This window comes from Vipera ursinii (genome assembly GCF_947247035.1).
Source record: "Vipera ursinii genome assembly, chromosome: 13".
NCBI lineage: Eukaryota > Metazoa > Chordata > Lepidosauria > Squamata > Viperidae > Vipera > Vipera ursinii.
In genome coordinates this window covers 15,900,317-15,918,397 of record NC_139526.1, presented here as the reverse complement: position 1 = coordinate 15,918,397, position 18,081 = coordinate 15,900,317, and the positions used below count along the sequence as shown (strand labels likewise).

Sequence of the window (18,081 nt, the reverse complement as noted above, 5' to 3'; positions counted from 1 at the left end):
TTTAGGTTAGACTGACTTCCTAGAAGATAGAAAAAGTCAATTGAGTTTCTTAACCTGATAGCTTATTATACTGATATCAGGCTTCCTAACATTATTCTGGAAATGATTCCTGTAAGGTTGTACCTTGTTGATAGTTCCGAGAAAGTTCAATCCTCAACACGAGTGAATTAAATCTCTCCCTTGTATTGCAAAATTTCTCCAGCTTTTGCTTCCCAAATTTTGCTCGATTTCAGTTTTTCTGAGTCTGCAATGAAATCTGGACTTTGCAAGCCAAACGAGGGTGAGCGTGACAGTTTGAAGGGCATCCTTCAAAGGGATCTTAAGGACCAACTACCATCAAAGAAGGATCTGTAGGGAAACATCTGTTGAGTTCAACAACTGTGACCTCAAACTCAACCATGAATGTGCAGCAGCTACAAGATCCATGAGTCATTAGGATATCAAACAGGAGGGTAGATGCCACCCACCCGTGAGCTCATGCTTTAAGAAAGAAATTATATATAATCTAAGAAAGAAAGCAGTTTTTTTTAAGGAAAACAGAGTCCCTGTGGCAAAGTTGATCAATGACCACCATCTCCAGAAGACAACTTGTGGAGGGCGTGGTCAGGGGTTGGGCGGGGAGAAGACATATCTAACAGTTTATACTAGGCAGTAGAGCATCAATAATGATAACACCACACTCTTACCACAGAATATACAGCGGATTTGAGATCATGACCTCTGGGAGAAAGAGTTCAACCAAGGTTAGGTAACTGATGCTTCTAGAGCAGAGTTCCTCAACCTTGGCAACCTTGAAATGGGTGGACTTCACCTGCCAGAATTCCCCAGTCAGCATGTGGGTTTCATCTGTTGGCTGGGGAATTCTAGGATTTGAAGTCCACAAATCTTATTGTGGCCAAGGTTGAGAGCCCACTGTTCTAGAGAATTTACATATCAGCCAGCTGTAATTTGCTTCTTTCTCTTCTCTGTGGACCTGTGGATGAGTCTTTTTCTTCCTGTGTATGATGTAAGGAGATATGGATGGATGGATGGATGGATGGATGGATGGATGGATGGATGGATGGATGGACGCTCCGACTGAGCTGCTGAAAATCTTGCGCGTTACCCTACCCCCAAGTTCTCCAGAAGTTGTTATTTTATGAAGCAGGAGAGAAAATTAAATACCCTTTTTTAAAAAATGTTTTCTAAGCTGCTCTCACTCGGTAGGAATTGAAGCCCATGGAAATTTCATTAACATGCCTAAATAAACAAAATGGTAATTTCATACAGAGAGCACGAAATCTAGGCTACTCCTTGACCTTGCGAATTCTACCATGCAGGGAAGGGCCTGGAAATTCAAAGAATATGAATAAAATAGATGTCAAAGTAATGGATCAGTGGCTGACGGCCATTGGTGTGCGTATCAGAGCTGAGATCCAAAAACAGGTTAGGTGGGATACAGAACTCTGGAACAAGCCCTGAATCAACATTGGTTGTTGTTGTTAGTTGCGAAGTCGTGTCCGACCCATCGTGACCCCATGGACAACGTTTCTCCAGGCCTTCCTGTCCTTTACCGTCTTCTGGAGTCCATTTAGGCTGACGCCTACTGCTTCAGTGACTCCATCCAGCCACCACCTTCTCTGTCGTCCCCTTCTTCTCTTGCCCTCAATCTTTCCCAGCATGAGGCTCTTCTCCAGTGAGTCCTTCCTTCTCATTAGGTGGCCAAAGCATTTGAGTTTCAGCTTCAGGATCTGGCCTTCTAAAGAGCAGTCAGGGTTGGTCTCCTCTAGGACTGAATCAACATGATGAACATCATTGAACAACATTATGCTTAATGATGCTGTGAAGTCAATTGCTGCTCCCATGGAGAGCTACAGACTTTGTAGCCAAGTGTTTTTTTTTTAAAAATGCACAAAATCGACCACTATTACCATACGAGCGCCTGGCAAACAGGTAAACGATCTTCTGGAGAACAAGTGTGGTGGTGCAACCAGCTTCTTCCATGCTGAAGATGGGAAAAGCTTGGCCCTTTCTTGTTAGCCAGAAGGGACAAAGAAAAGGAGAAACTTGGCGCAGCGTCTTGTGTACTGGGCAAACAAAAGTCTATTGAACAGCTGAAAGATGGGTCATCTACAGCTGTGGGAATTGTGTGGCTGTTTCATTGTGTGTGTGTGTGTGTTTGTGTATATCTTAAAGCTGTGTTTGTCCAGCGCTGGGGAGAAGAAGCTGAAGGAAAACGCATGGGGGACTCACAATATCGTGTAACGCCTCTTGAAAAGCAAGCAAGCAAACGAGGGCTTTTTCCGAATTTTTTTAATTTACATATAAAAAAACAGCGTTTATCTAGTTTTAAGCTTCGCCAGAACGCCATACAATTTTTTTGCTTTAAGCAGAAAGCGCTGAGCTCCGTACAGACCTTGGTAGCCACTCCGATGCAATGGGACTTTAGAGAGGCCTGAATTTGTGATAAACAATCATTTAATTTGCACTTCCGGACTGAGTGCCCCGTGAAGTACATTGTCCCATTGGATTGTATACTTTGAATTTTAGGGTACAGGTGGTCCTCGACTTATGACCAGAACTGAGCCCAAAGTTTATGTGGCTAAGCAAGGCAGTGAAGTGTGTTTCGCCCCAATTTAGGATCTTTCTTGCTGTGTCGTTAAGTGTATCGCTGCAGTGGCTAAGTTCGTAATGCAGTAGTGAAGTGAATCTGGTTTCTCCGTTGACGTTGCTGGTCAGAAGGTCGCAAAAGAGGATCGCGTGACCCCGGGACACTGCAACCTCCCCTTCCTCATCTTCCTCCATCCATAAACCCCACTTCCTTCTAGCGCTGATGATGTTACCCAGTTGGGTCATGAAATGTCTGCAAGAAAACAACCAGGTTCAGAGACCATCAAGGACCCCCTAGGTCTCCTCCTCCTCCTCCTCCTCCTCCTCCTCCTCCTCCTCCTCCTCTTCCTCCTCCTCCTCCTCCTCCATCATCTCTATCCATAAATCCCGCTTCCTTCTAGCACTGATAATGTTACCCATTTGGGTCATGAAACATCTGCAAGAAAACAACCCAGCCCAGAGAGCACTGTGGACCCCTCCCAATTCAAGCCTGAGCTACAAATATTCTCTTCTCTTCTAAATATTGATTATTTATTAAACAAAGTTTGCTCTGGGTTTCGCTTTGCCAAATGCTGCGGGACGACGTCCCCGTCCCCCCCCGCCCTTCTGCATGACAGAGCACTTTGTAAAAAACCATCAGCCTCTCCAGCAGAAGACCATTTTTCTGAGTCTTTATCTTTTAGGTATTTAATGTATTCCGCTGCTGCACTGCAAGATAATAAGAAAAGGGAAAACCCCACAGATCATTTCAGCCCCGTGCAAGGACACCGTGGAACAAATTGGCGGAGACATTCAGTGCTTTGTTGAAAACATTGATCCTGCCGTGGTGTATAAAAGATTTAAGAGATACTCTCATTAGCTCCGTTCCTGGGAGATTCGTAGACAGACGGTTTCGATTCTTAACGCTTTTTTCTAGGACTGTTCATTGAGGAAGGCATTTCTTCAGGATTATCTGTCTTTTTTACGGGATGAGTCAATCTGGCGGATTCTGATCTAAATAAATATCCCCGTAGGATAAAAATAGGACAGCGGAGTTCCTTTCTCTCGCTATATTTTGGTGGCGGCGGCTGATAAAAGCAGCCACAGACGGTCGGGAAAGAAGGCCCTTTGAGTGGCGGCCTCCATCTCAGGCCTCTACAGCCCAAAATGCATTTTTTAAATAAATAAAATAAAATAAAATAAATGGAGTCGCAATTTGGTAGCAGTCTGAATTCCTCCCGCCGGCTGGTTGATCCAAGCTGCAGGTGCAAAAATTCGAAACTACATGCATGCACGCATGAATGGTAAAACCAGCGTTGCTTAGCTAGTGAGATGCTGCCGATAGAAGCTCAAGGTTGAACTGTGGGGTCCTCGGTGCTCTCTGAGCTTGGAGGTTTTCTTGCAGACGTTTCATGACCCCTAACTAGGTAACTAGTGACCTCTCGTTTAGACTACTGCAATGCTCCCTACATGGGGCTGCCCTTGAGGACCACTCAGCAGCTTCAGCTGGTACAGAGTGCAGCCGCGCGAGTTCTGTTGGGGGTCTCCCGATACTCCCATGTTACACCTCTGCTCCGTGAGCTGCACTGGCTTCCAGTTGCCTTCCGGGTGAGATTCAAGGTGCTGGTGATGACCTATAAAGCCCTACATGGCATGGGTCCGGATTACCTACGGGAGCGCCTGCTGCCAGCGTCAACTTCCCTCCGTCCAGTGCGCTCCCACAGAGAGGGCCTCCTCAGGGTACCACCGGTCAGAGAATGTCGACTGGTGGCCCCCAGGGGGAGGGCGTTCTCAGTGGGCGCACCAGTCCTTTGGAACTGCTTACCGGCCCCCCGACCTTCGCTCCTTCCGGTGTGATCTAAAAACTTATCTATTCGAACAAGCCGGCCTGGTCTGATGGGTTTGGGGTTTTAACACCGTTTTTAACTAATTTAATGCATCGGGCACAATCATTTAATTTTAAATCTTATATTCTATATTCTTATTTTTTTTTGCCCTGTACACCGCCCTGAGTCCTTCGGGAGAAGGGCGGTATATAAATCAAATAAATAAATAAATAAATAAATAAATAAATAAACAAACTACAGAAGACTTAACCTATGGGGTGTGTGTGAAAGCCCTAACAAGCAGGCCTATACATAGAATGAAGGCTACTGCTAAGCTTGTAAGCCGCCCTGAGTCTTCGGAGAAGGGCGGGGTATAAATGGAATTAAAATAAATAAATAAATAAATATAAACAAGAACACCCAGGAGTGCTGATGATGTTCCCCAGTTGGGTCATGAAACGTCTGCAAGAAAACTACCAAGCTCAGAGAGCACCAAGGTCCCCACAGTACTCTTCCTCCTGCTCCTCCTCCTCCTTGCAAAACTACGGTACTTCCTTCTAGCACTGATGATGTTCCCTAGTTGGGTCATGAAATGTCTGCAAGGAAACCGCCAAGCTCAGAGAGCATCAAGGACCCCACAGTTCTCTTTTTCCTCCTCTTTGCAAACCTCATTCCCTAAATGATGGGAATCATGACAATGAGTATCATAACATTAGACAGTTGGAACTCATTTATTTTAGCAGCTGCTTCAGCTTGTCCTAAACAACAGCGGATTTTTATGGCTCTTGGTGTCCTGCTAGGAGCATCCAAATGAATTTAGATAGCTGGAAGGGCTGAAAAAAAACCAAACGGAACATAGTTTTTCATGTTGAATTCTCGAAGTGCACAGACGATCCCAAAGTGGGATAGCCTGACATGTCCTTTAGTTTTACAGACTTGGCTTCAGAAAGATCATTTATATTTGAATGGTCGTAATCCACGAGCATGTAAAGTCTTTGGGAGACTAATCATATCCACACATCCACAATTTTAGCCAGGCCTTTTTAGAAGCCTAAAACTATAATCAAAGAACGATTGTCATAAGAGTGGAATTTGGTCTGACTTCATTGTATATGCCAGACGTCTTCAAATATCACCATAGCAAAACAGCCATAGGTCAAGGCCACAACACTTACAATTACTGGAGTATTTCTTCTCCTCATGACATTTTCTGCAGAAGTTTAGCCTGTTCCTGGCCCCAAATCTTAAGCCAGGTTTCTGCACTGTAGTTTATTTCAGGGTTTCTCCACTGCTTGGCTGAGGAATTCTGGGAGCTGAAGTCTGCACATCTTCAAGTTGCCAAGGTTGAGAAACACTGGTTGATTTGGTTTGGGTTTACTCTATACTCAACTGACTTCAAAAAGAAAACGCCGTGAGTTCAAGCTGAGCTGTAGACTCACTCATATGCTCAAAATTAAAGGCTGGCTGACCCACAGCCATAATTGAGAAGTGGTCATCAAAGTGCCTTTTATTTTTAAGCTGGATCATGCTGGTGCAAAGGAAGAGTGATCCAAGATCCCAGAGGACAAAGTTCTACCATATATTGCACAATGTTATAGCTATAAAGGTAAAGGTTCCCCCGCACGTGCGTGCTAGTCGTTTCCGACTCTAGGGGCCAGTGCTCATCTCTGTTTCAAAGCCGAAGAGCCAGCGCTTGTCCGAGGACGTCTCCGTGGTCATGTGGCCGGCATGACTAGTTGCCAAAGGCGCACGGAACGCTGTTACCTTCCCACCGGAGTGGTCCCTATTTTTCTACTTGCATTTTTACGTGCTTTCGAACTGCTAGGTTGGCAGAAGCTGGGACGAGTCACAGGCGCTCACTCTGCTACGCGGCACTCGGGATTCGACCCGCCAAACTGCCGACCTTCTGATCAACAAGCTCAGCGTCCTAACCCACTGAGCCACCGCGTCCCTTAATGTTATAGCTAACCTCAGTTCAAATATTTCACTAAGTTGTTGTATGGCTGAGGAATTTTGGGAACGGAACTCCACAAGTCATAAAAGGGCCAAGTTTGAAGACCCCTGCAGTGTTTGGGGAAATAGTTGTTTAACTGAGTGATGGCACGGGGGGGGGGGGGAGAAAACTGTCTTTGTGTCTAGTTATTTGGGCATGCAATACCCTGTAGCATCGTCTTGAGAGAAGGAAGTTGAACAGTTTATGTCCAGGATGACAGAGGTCTGTAGATATTTTCACAGCCCTCTTCCTGGTGTGTGCAGTATATAGGTCTTCAATGGAAGGCAGGAATGGGCAAACTAAGTTAAGGTCTTGATCTGGGTCCAATTAGTTATTTTAAAAAATTTTTTTTTAATTTTAATTCCATTTATATCCTGCCCTTCTCCGAAGACTCAGGGCGGCTTACAATCTAAAGCACAAATCAATGTGCTACGGTTGCACTCTGCATATATCTCCAGAAGCTTGGAAACTGTGAGTCAGTTGCCAAGCGTCCGAATGTTGATCACGTGACTGTAGGGCTGCGGCAACGGTTGTGTGAAAAATGGTCCTAAGTCACTTTTTTCAGTGCTGTTGTAACGTCTAAGGGTCACTAAGTGAATGTTGTAAGTCAATACTACCTGTAGCTGTATTCATTCATTCTTTAAGCGGACGCCTTACGGTGAAGGTTTTAATTGTTGCCATAGCACCTCTTGGCAAATATTCCAAAGTTCATACTACTTGATAGGTGTGGTCCCAGGGTGACTTCTGGATGGAGGTTGTTTTGATCTGCTTTGTGAAGGCTTGAAGCCGGCGTCCACTTTTGGCCCGGTGCCCTCTTGAAAGTCCCAAGTTCACGACCGATACTATAAAATTCTGAACTGGGAGAATTACTGCAATGAGCGAGATAAGACGTGTGTAAAAGGTGACTTTTCCTTCTGACCCAGAGTGGTGGCCATTCATTAAATGGACTCGTGATCTCTTCTGGAGTTCTAGAAGGAACAGATCCAGATTTAGTCCAGCTTGGTGGGAAATGATGAACAGGCCAAGAATCTTTGGTGATAGTTCACGATGAGAAAAAGAAAAACAGGCTAAAACAGATGAAGAACAGTTGCAAGAACTGAGTGTGTCTAGTTTAACGAAGAGAAGGACCAAGGGTGACATGATAGCGGTCTTCCAATATCTCAGGGGCTGCCCCAAAGAAGAGGGAGTCAAGCTATTCTCCAAAGCGCCCAAAGGCAGGACAAGAAGCAACGGATGGAAACTAACCAAGGAGAGAAGCAGCCTAGAACTAAGGAGGAATTTCCTAACAGTTATAAATATTAATCTCTGGAACGGCTCACCTCCAGATGTTGTGGGTTCTCCATCACTGGAGGTTTTTAAGTAGAGACTGGACAATCATTTGTCCGAAATGGTATAGGGTCTCCTGCTTAAGTTCTAGTCGTACCTTAAGCATGAAAGCTGGCTGGTTGACCTTGACCAATCACCAGGAGACTGTGAATTCTAGTCTTGCCTTAGGCATGAAGGTCATCTGGGTGACTCTGGGCCAGTCGTGTTGGCTCTCTCAGTCACCACACTGGGTGGCTGTTGGGGGAAAAATAGGAGGAAGTTCTTTGAAGTTCTCCAACCTTCAAGGCAAAGGTGCATTTGTAATTCTGCCTTGTTTGACGGTGCCTGGCCATCTTCCCAATCTCTTTGCTGCATCACGCTCTCCTTTCTTTTCCATGCTTTTTGAGGCTGAATCTGACTATTCGTGGTATTGTGTTAATGAGAGTATTGCACCCATCAGCCTCCTGGGCATCGGAGAACGATCCCGCGGCCTTGCAAGCATTCACCGTAACCAATTTGCCTTGGAGAATCGTTAAGATCTGTTTTAGAGTTCAAGTGACGTTAAAAAAGAAAAGAAAAGAAAAGAGGCTTCTGGTCATCTGTAATATTGCTAGGAATATTCCCGTGCTGACCCTTGGGTCAAGGACCGGATCAAGTAGAAGAAGTGTACAGGGTGTGGGGGGCGAAGTATGGCTGATGAAGTTAAAAAGATCTCAAAAAGAGAGAGGGTGATTTTTAAAAAAAAGAATTCAGAAAATTAAGAAAATCCTGGGATTCAAGAATGATTTGGAAGGATAGAAAATTAGGGTGACGTGGGGGATCGTGTTGATTCAGATGGGTTTTTGCTCTTTCCTTCTCTTACCTCGTGGTTTAATTCCACAAAGTCTTCGTGACTGCTTTTCTGTTCGGTTCTTTGCCTAATGTTCTTTTGATTGATTATATGCCAGCGAGCCAGGCTTGATCCACATCGATCAACCTTCCCTGAGATGATTTGCTTCCAATGGTGCCCCCATCATCATGGTAATTGAATTCATCCACCTTTTTGCTAATTATCCCCTCCCTCCCTCCCTCCCTCCCTTCCTCCCTTCCTTCCTTCCTTCCTTCCTTCCTTCCTTCCTCTCTCCCTTCCTCCCTTCTTTCCTTCCCTCCTTCTCCTCCCTCCCTCCCTCCCTTCTTTCCTCCCTCCTTCCTTCTCTCTCCCCCTCCCCCTCCTCCACGTCATGTAACATGTTGAGAATACAATAATCAGAACCTGGTCAATCGTACTTGGAATGAAGATTTTGAATTGATTTGTTCTTGATTGATTCATTTGTCGGTTTTCTTGGGTTATGATATTCTCAGGAGTCTGCCAGTCTTGTAAATACATGCCAAAGCCCCAGTAATCAATCACGTGACCCTGAGGATACTACAATGGCTGTAAATATGAGGACCAGTTGTAGCTCACTTGTTTTCAGAGCCTAACTTTGAACGCTTGCTAAATGAATGGTTGTAAGCCAAGGACAACCTTCAATCGGGCCGCAGTTCACAAAAAACGACAACGATAAAGGGAAAGATCCTTGTCATCCTTGTCCATCTTTGGAATCCTCTGAAGCCCAAAGGCTTTGTGGTCATTCTCTGATATGATGCGACTGATATGCGATGTGAATGCCAGGTTTTCTGTCTCTTTTTTTCTCGTGCTTCTTTGATCCGTGTGGTTGTTTCAAGGTACCTTTATTTGAAAGCTTTCCATTCTCTGCAAAGAGTTTGTTCTGCAGCCGAGAGACAGTGAAAGCCAATCCAGCAGGTTGTGGCGTGTTCTCGTTTTGTTCCCGGCTTTTGAAAAAAAATTAAATAAAAAAAAACCAGAAAGGAAAAAAAAATTATGAATAGAGGCTGCATTGTCACAGCGCTGACAGAAAGGTGCAATCATCGTGTGTATTTTTCTAAGTCTTTCAAGAAGATAGTATGTATTAAATGGCGGTAATTAAATATCATAAGTCTAGGCCCTCGGGCTGTGGCTCTCCACATTTTTGAGGGGAGATTTTGCTGGCTTTGAAAGATGGCTCTCTTATTTATTTCTTCCACCGATCGTTGTACGTTTCTCCCAAGACTGTGTACGTGACTTGTTCTCTTACCATTTTGGTTTCATGATCCAATTCGGGATGAGAGATTGAAGAAGAAGAAGAAAGAAAAAAACCAAAACAAAACAAAAGCATAGAGCATTTAAATGGTGAACTTTATTGGGGATAAATCGCAATTGGCTGACTGGAGATGGTCCTGGAAAGCCAGACAAAGCTAGGATGTTTAACTCAGAGAAGATCTAATGAAGACCCAGGTTTGCAAGCTAGATCAAAGGTAAAGGGCATTTTTTTTTCCTGTAGAGACTTAAGAATTAAACCAATGGGGTCCATATTTTAAGAAAAAGGATAACTTGGCCTGGATTTTTGGTAGAACCTCTTGGTGGTACAGGCTGCTCGTAATAATAACAATTGCCTCAAAGGAAGGGAGCACCTTTTCTGTCTATCGCTTTCAGAATCTGCCACCTGTTGTGAATGCTGTAGTAATGTTGGTTTTATTGCTTTGGCATCAGCAGAGGGCTTGTCTTGGCAGTATTCAAGGCGTTGTCCAGCTTTTTCTCAGACCTTGTCTGGGGTCTATTGGAATGACAGGTCAGCATCTATGGAGAAGCTTGGCTTCATCGACACCCAGTTCACCTTCTCTTTTACTGAAAACCTTAGGACGCCATCTTTTTGTGTGTGTGTGTGTGTGTGTGTGTGTGTGTGTGTGTGTGTGTGTGTGTGACTGGAAAGATCAGTATGAAAGTGGCCAATAAATGACAGGACAATTCATCAGTGGAACAACTTGCCTCCAGAAATTGTGAAGTTTTAAAGAAGAGATTGGACAACCGTTGTCTGAAATGATATAGCGTTTCCTGCCTGAGAAGGGGGCTGTCCAGCCCCATGATTCTTCCATTCTGTTATTCTGTAATTCTATTTTATTCTTCTACAGCAACTAGCTAGCTAGCAAGCCACCATCTCATCCCATCCCATCCCATCCCATCCCATCCCATCCCATCCCATCCCATCCCATCCCATCCCATCCCATCCCATCCCATCCCATCCCATTCCATTCTATTCTATTCTATTCTATTCTATTCTATTCTATTCTATTCTATTCTATTCTATTCCTATTCTTACTCTACATTCTATTCTATTCTATTCTATTCTATATTCTATTCTATTCTATTCTATTCTATTCTATTCTATTCTATTCTATTCTATTCTATTCTATTCTATTCTATTCATAATCATATTCATATTCACCAAATTTGAAGAGGCCCATAAGCAGGATGTCCAAAAAGGAATTCTTTGTATGTGCTTGGCTTACTTTCCTTCTCTGTGACAGAAATAAAATGACTTGTAGAGTATTTTAAAGATTTATTTGAAGGTCCCAAGTTCATCCAGTGTCAATCAGAGAGAGGATTTGGTTCATTTTCGTTGATGAGTCTCAAAGAAACATGAAATGCCACGTCGTTCTTGGTTTATCTCAGCCCATCAGTGTCAACACTACCTGACACAGGTTCTCTTGAATTTTAGGTAGGAGTTTCTCCAGGCTGAATAATGGTCAAGAATTGAACGTGGTCAATTTGAAATAGATGCTCTGTCAGGGAGCTATGGACTCTCCAGGTCCATATTTTGATCATTTGTTCTCCTTTCAACTTCTCCCAAGCGCGTTGTAGTATTTAAAGCAACTGGGATGCTTTCCAGATGTATCAAAGCCAACTCTCATAATTCTGGAACCTGCAGATCAAGGCAATTGCTTTGGAGAAGTTTGGCTTGGAACACCAGATTAGGATCTTGGTATGAGGGAGTGGGGGTGGGGTCTTATAGGGCACTTCATGCACGTTTTTGCACCAGGACAGATTCAGATGTAGATTCATCTAGGCTTACAATGCCATCTGTGTTCTGGAGGTACATATCAATTGTGGTCTATCTGACACCACGAAAGAGCTGGTGATTTTCTTCAGGTTATGAAGAGCTTGTGGCTAGCTCCTTGGATGAAACTCTTGGCTTCACCCCACCCCCTGACTCTTCTGCCACCCTAGACGTTCAATCCTTGAGGTTCCACCAAACAACGGGATCGATGCAAATGAAAACCCACCCACCCCCAGTTTGGCTTAACCTGCTTTTGAGGAATTCGGAGGAGAAGTTGTGGTAATGGGAGTGTGCAGTCCTCCTCACCTGCCTCATAAAGTCTTCTGAAAAGAACATTAAAAAAAGGCAGAAACTGTGCTAACTTTTATCACATAATAAAAGTTAACTACTCGTTGGTTTCTGCAGCAGTCACATCCCTCTAAGTATATGAGATGTCCAAAATTATTTGAGGATGCATTTCCTTCTTTAAGCTCATGGACATTCTCTTTTCAAGACTTTACTTGGACCAGGCCATACCTGACTTCTAAACCTGACTACGTGTTCCATTGAAATAATTCGCCAAGGACATTTTTGTTGCTTATTTACCTGTCATCCCTCCCTTTTCTCTGTCGATTAAACCCGTGTCACTTCTCCTCAAGTGATCTTTTGGTGTGCCTTCTCCCAATGCTCTAGTATCCGAATATATTGGGAAACTACCATTCTTGGTTGGCACCCCAACCTCTGAGGCACCTAAGGCGGGGGAAGGCCGCTGTATTTCTGTGATCCCGTGAGTGTGTGTAACATGCCCGCATTTGGTGAAGATGAATGTCAGATTATTTGGCAGGATTCTGGAGGGGGGGCAGGCTTGGGAATAAAGGGTGTCCTATGGGTGAAGAGTGAGGAAAAAAAGGATTCTGCATCAACCACCCTCCACCCTAACTTTGAGAGTTATGCTGCAGATAACTTAAACCAAGAATTTGGAAGCTAGCCTACCACTGAAAGCCACAATAAATTTGAAGAGTTGACCAAATAATGGTTCTTTTCATCTTGGTCTTCCATTCTCCACAATAGCTGCAGCAAAGTTATCGGTATAAGGTTGCTGGGTTGGCAGAAATGATTCCCTTGTGCCTAAAAATAGTTATTGAGAGTTTAGGGTAAGCGAAAGATGGGCTGTTGGTGGCCACCATTTTGATATAGATTTTTTGTCCCTCTGGCATTTGTGTCCTGGGCCAATCACCAGGAGATGGTGAATTCTAGTCCTGCTTTAGGCATGAAAGCCAGCTGGGTGATTTTGAACCAAATACCAGGAGACTGTGAGTTCTAGTTCCACCTATTCATGAAAGGCAGTTGGGTGACTTTGGACCAACAACCAAGACATGGTGAGTTCTAGTCCTGCTTTAGTCATGAAAGTCAGCTGGGTGACTTTGAACCAATTACCAGGAGACTGTGAGTTCTAGTTCCACCTATTCATGAAAGGCAGTTGGGTGACTTTGGACCAACAACCAAGAGATGGTGAGTTCTAGTCCCACCTTGGGCATTAAAGCTGGTTGGAGGACCTTAGGTGTCTCTCTCTCTCTCTCTCTCTCTCTCTCTCTCTCTCTCTCTCTCTCTCTCTCTCTCTCTCTCTCTCTCTCTCTCTCTCTCTCTCCCCAACTAGTTATAGGAATCAAAATAAAAAATAAGCATTCGTTCAAAATGAGGATGATTCCCTCTACCCCATGGTATGGATAGAAATCCTGACACTTTAGTGAACCCAATATCTTCTTCCCATTGTGTCTCCACTTGTGTATGTGCGAGCAAGCAAGCAAGTGAGTAAGAGTTCAAGATCCTAATCTTCCTTGAATACAGTCTGCACCAAAGCCAAAAGTGATAACAAAAATCTGACATCCCTGATAAAAGACAAGAACGTGCTGAAATGGTTTCATGCGGTGCCACCAAATTCGGCTGTGCGGGGAGGTGAATGCAAATACTTTTGTCGAACATTCCTGTCCAAACAAGCCTGATTGTTACTTGACTCCCAAACATTTTCAGACTGGTTTTTCTCTTGGGAGAAGAGCTTCAAAGTTCTCTCTTGCAGATACTTACTTGTGTGGAAGATAAATCTGTGAGCCAGGTTTGCACAAGACCCCACCTCTTAAATAGTCTTCAAAACTTGCTGCCAAATGCTTTTTTTTTTAAACATCAGGGGAATGTTTGTGGCCTGTTGAATGGAAGAGTAACTGTATGAACTCAGCTATATCAGCTCCAAAACTTTTCCATCACTTTGGTGTCGCTGGGTTGGTGTTATCTTCTGATAAAAGGGAAGGTCTTGTGTCCGAAGAGGGGCAAAATTGGTGGCCATATAAGAGAAAGTCTTGTATTCACAGCAGGCTGGAAAGAGCTTCTCGCAAACAAGAGGGGCGGAATTTGTGGTTGAGTAAGAAGGCAGTGTTTTCACCATCCAGTTGATATTGTGTATTAGTTCTTAGGTCCTAGATCTGGCCTTCTTCATTTTTTGGGGGGGAGACACTGAATCAAAAAGGTGGGGATTGGGTATGACACGGAAGGATAATTCACGATGTGGGATTGATAATTTTTCTTCCCAGTAGGGAGATGAGATGGTGGGTGGGACACAGTGGTGGACAGGGCTGAGCTTGGTGGAACCCATGCTAAAAGTCGGTGGAGATGTCCATTCTTCTGGCTACAGTTCTCTCCACCTCTCAGTGACTTCTCCTCCTTTTGGACAGACTGCTGGAAGGGGAAAAAAATCCTCTTCAGAAGAGTCTCTAAAAGATCTCCTCATTTTGGAAGCTCACCAAGAATGTATCTAAATGCAGCAGAGCCATCCCTAAGGGTCTACAGAGAACTATCTTAGCTTTGCCTGAAAAATGTGGCTGCTGTCGCAACAAATCTTCTGGCCACCGATAATAATAATAATAATAATAATAATAATAATAATAATAATAATAATAATAATAATAATAATAATAATAATAATAATAATAATAATAATAATAGATTTTTGAATGGCCGAATCCGAAAAGCAACCATTTCCAGAATAATTAATAATAAAAAAAGAATTCCTGACGCTGGGTTTGAGTCACCATTCGTGGTCCTGGAAGAAAAGAACCAGGATGTCAAAATGTTGATTCCCTGGGAGGAAAAAAAAGCTGGCTAAAGAATTGAATGTTGGTTAAATGTCACTTTTTTTTTTGGAGTCACCAAAGAAAGCAATCCTTTAATCTGAAATGTGGCGTGTTTTTTTTCTTTCTTTCTTCGTTTCTTAGGCTATGACGATGCCGTAGAAACAAATCTGATCTCTCCCCCTATCCACTCAGCTAAGCTGTTGCAAGAAAACCACCCTAGGTCTATTCGCAGAAAAAGAAGCGTTGGTAAGAATTGAGATTTTATTTTTTAAATGATAAACTTTGGAAGGACTTTGTGCCTGGTGTAGAATTGAAATTAAAAAAAAAATAAAAGCTGAAAAGAGAGGAAAATATTTTGCAAATAAATAGAAAAGAGATTGCATGTCGTTGTGTTTTTTTCCCCTCCCCCCCCAATAGCTCGGTCATCTTCCAGGGTTATAATATGCTGAAAAAATGCCTGATATTCAGTTTTCATGTTCCTGCACGCTCCTGGTGAAATCTGAGTGAGGGAATGTGGTGCTTGGTCGTTGTTTTAGTTCACTGATTTGCAGCTAACTGGGGTTCTCTAAAAACTTGCAAGGGGGATTGTTTGCTGACCCTTTGTGTAACTCCTGCCTCAACTTTCCCTTCCGGTGGGAAAAGGCAGATTTTCCTGCTTCTCTGGGTTAGATGTGTTGGGATCTCAGCTCCCTCTAAGAACAGGGTGTGCTCCATAATTCTTCATCCTTTGGGGAGTCTACCTGTTGGGCCTCTGCCTTGCTTCTGTGCTTGCCTTCTTCTCAAGCAGAAGGTTGAGATGGTGCTGATAATGACGAGCAATCCTCAACGTTTGACCACAATTGGACCAGGATGTCCATGGCTAAACGAGACAATTGTTAAGGGAGTCTCATCCAATATTACGACCTTACGAGGAGAAAGAGAATTGATCTAATTTAATGAAAAGAAGGGCGAGGGGTAACAGGGATATAGCAGTCTTCCAATATCTCAGGGGCTGCCCCAAAGAAGAGGGGGTCAAGCTATTCTCCAAAGCACCTGAAAGCAGGACAAGAAGCAACGGATGGAAGCTCATCAAGCAGAGAAGCAACCTGGAACTAAGGAGAAACTTCCTGACAGTTAGAACAATTAACCAGTGGAACAACCTGCCTCCAGAAGCCGTGAATGCTCCAACACTGGAAGTTTTTAATAAGAGACTGGACAGCCATTTGCCTGAAATGGTATAAGGTTTCCTTCCTGAGCAGGGGGTTGGACTAGAAGACCCCTAAGGCCCCTTCCAACTCTGTTATTCTGTTAGATGATTAAGAGTAGCCTTTATATGCCTTCCTTCTTCTGTAGAGCCCTAGGACACCCATTAGATTGTCCTCTAGGTTTACCTTCAAAACAATCCTATGGGATGCATTGGACTGAGAGAGACGGCATCTTTGATCTTCAAGTGGAAAATTGAATTTGGTTCTTTCCAGCCCAAACCCAACATCTTCCACGATTTTAGGAACTGGTTCAGCCACCTATATATGTCAAATACATTCACTGCCAAAATATACAGGAATAAGTATGATGAGGATCCCATCTCAAGGAATAAATGGCCATCAGAGTTGGGGGAAAAAAAAGGAGTAACAGAAAGTAACAGAGAAGTAGTTGGCTGCAATAAGAAGGGAAATTACTATAAATATATGTATTTCCAGACCTTTCACTGCTACTCATACAAGTTGGGATATTGTTCTTACCGTTCTTTGTGAAGCAGGCTAAAACTATGGAGGGATGGAAGAAGACAGAAATTTCCTGAATGAAGTGTAAGAGAAGAACAGGCAGAGCTGGGGGTGGTGGTGGAGTTAAATGAATCATTAGCCGACAGTCCTTATGTTGCCACAAACGATCCAATTCCGACCACCTCCTGAATTCAGTTGACCTTTATCTGGTGCCAATTCAGTGTAGTTGATCAGATTCTTGTGTATAGGCAGAAGCAACAAATATTGTGAGCTGCAACTTAATATAGGGTCCCGATTCTTTGTACCTGGCACAAATCGATAAAATGGGCACTCAGTACCAAATAGTTATTGGATTCCTCTGAATTTTCACTGTCTTTCTTCAAGCACTCTGGCCAGTTTGGGGGCAAATGAACCCAGAGATGGCAGGATCGGAACCCAGGTTGTTCTGTATTGGTTCTATTCTTGAGTCCCCAGCTGCACCCTTCCATCCTGTTTCTCATTTCCATTTTTTTTCTACAGAGGAAGCCATTCCTGCGGTCTGCAAGACGCGGACGGTCATTTATGAGATTCCTCGGAGCCAAATCGATCCAACTTCGGCAAATTTTCTGATATGGCCTCCCTGTGTGGAAGTGAAGCGATGCACCGGATGCTGCAACACCAGCAGTGTGAAGTGCCAACCCTCGCGGATACACCACAGAAATGTCAAGGTGAGGGGAAGCGGAAGGTTGTCTTGGTGGGGGCTGAGTATCCCACGTCTGAGCTTGTTCTCCTCCGAAACGTAGCTTGAACCCCATGCAGGATAGCAAACCCTTCACATTTTCAACCTGGGCAGCTGTTAGAAAACTCCCAGCTAGGTAGGAAGGAGGGGGTCAAGCAGGGAACTAGCTTTGAATCCTTGCACAGCTGCAAGAAGCATAAGCCTGCTTGTCCCCTCAGGGTTCCAGGAAACCTTATCTGGTTTGAACATTCGAATGGCCAATCAACAAGAGAACCAATCAGCTGCTCAGAATTCAAATGTAGCTCCAAACAAACAACCAATCGCACGGCCAACTGACCCCACTGGCACACAAGACATTGATAAGCTAAGAAGAATAGGAGAAGTAAATCTTGCTAATGAAGTTACCTAGTTTGGTAACGAAATGTTCAGAAATGATATTGAAACAAGCTTGGAGAGCCATCCACAACCAAAAAAAAACCCTTGTTCTGGTTGTTTCCGGGGAAAAGCAAGCAGTCAGGGAAGATTCTTGTAATATAGGTTGAACACAATGAAGTTGCTGACTTAGACCTTTCGTAAGTAGATCTGGTTGCTCTCCTGTCTGACTGCAGCTGAGTGACCTATCGTTCCATCGCACCCCGGCAAAACTGCACATTTTCAATCCACCAATGCAATCGCTCCATCTGATGTGTTTTAAAAAATGGCAATTTGCAGGCAACTTCTGCTGGGGTGCAATCTTTTGGGGGGATTCCCCTCCCAGCCCTGGTTTCTGGGTGCCATGGCTTCATAACCCATGCGCTTCCTCCTTTTCTGTGCTAGCCCTTTCCAATGGGTGATCACAAGCAGAAGGCCAAACAGGAACCACCTTAAACACACAACCTGGGAGCGAGATAAGGTAGCTATTGTGTATTGGAGTGGCCGGCGCTTACTTCCTTGAGGTCAACCGCATTGCA

At 43.9% G+C, this 18,081-nt stretch overlaps 1 protein-coding gene and 1 long non-coding RNA gene across 4 annotated transcripts in view; one reads left to right on the top strand and one right to left on the bottom strand.

The window, feature by feature from the left end:
- LOC310646434 overlaps positions 1–18,081 on the bottom strand; it is a 138,362-nt gene that overhangs the window by 56,297 nt on the left and 63,984 nt on the right. The gene's annotated exons all lie outside the window — the stretch shown is intronic.
- Positions 1–18,081, top strand: part of PDGFA (platelet derived growth factor subunit A) — a 46,660-nt gene that overhangs the window by 13,079 nt on the left and 15,500 nt on the right. For all 3 annotated transcript variants that reach the window (XM_083372387.1, XM_083372389.1, XM_083372388.1), the window contains exons 3-4: positions 14,852–14,956; positions 16,933–17,120. In XM_083372387.1, the coding sequence (XP_083228513.1) occupies positions 14,852–14,956; positions 16,933–17,120 (293 nt within the window). The remainder of the gene's footprint in view (positions 1–14,851; positions 14,957–16,932; positions 17,121–18,081) is intronic.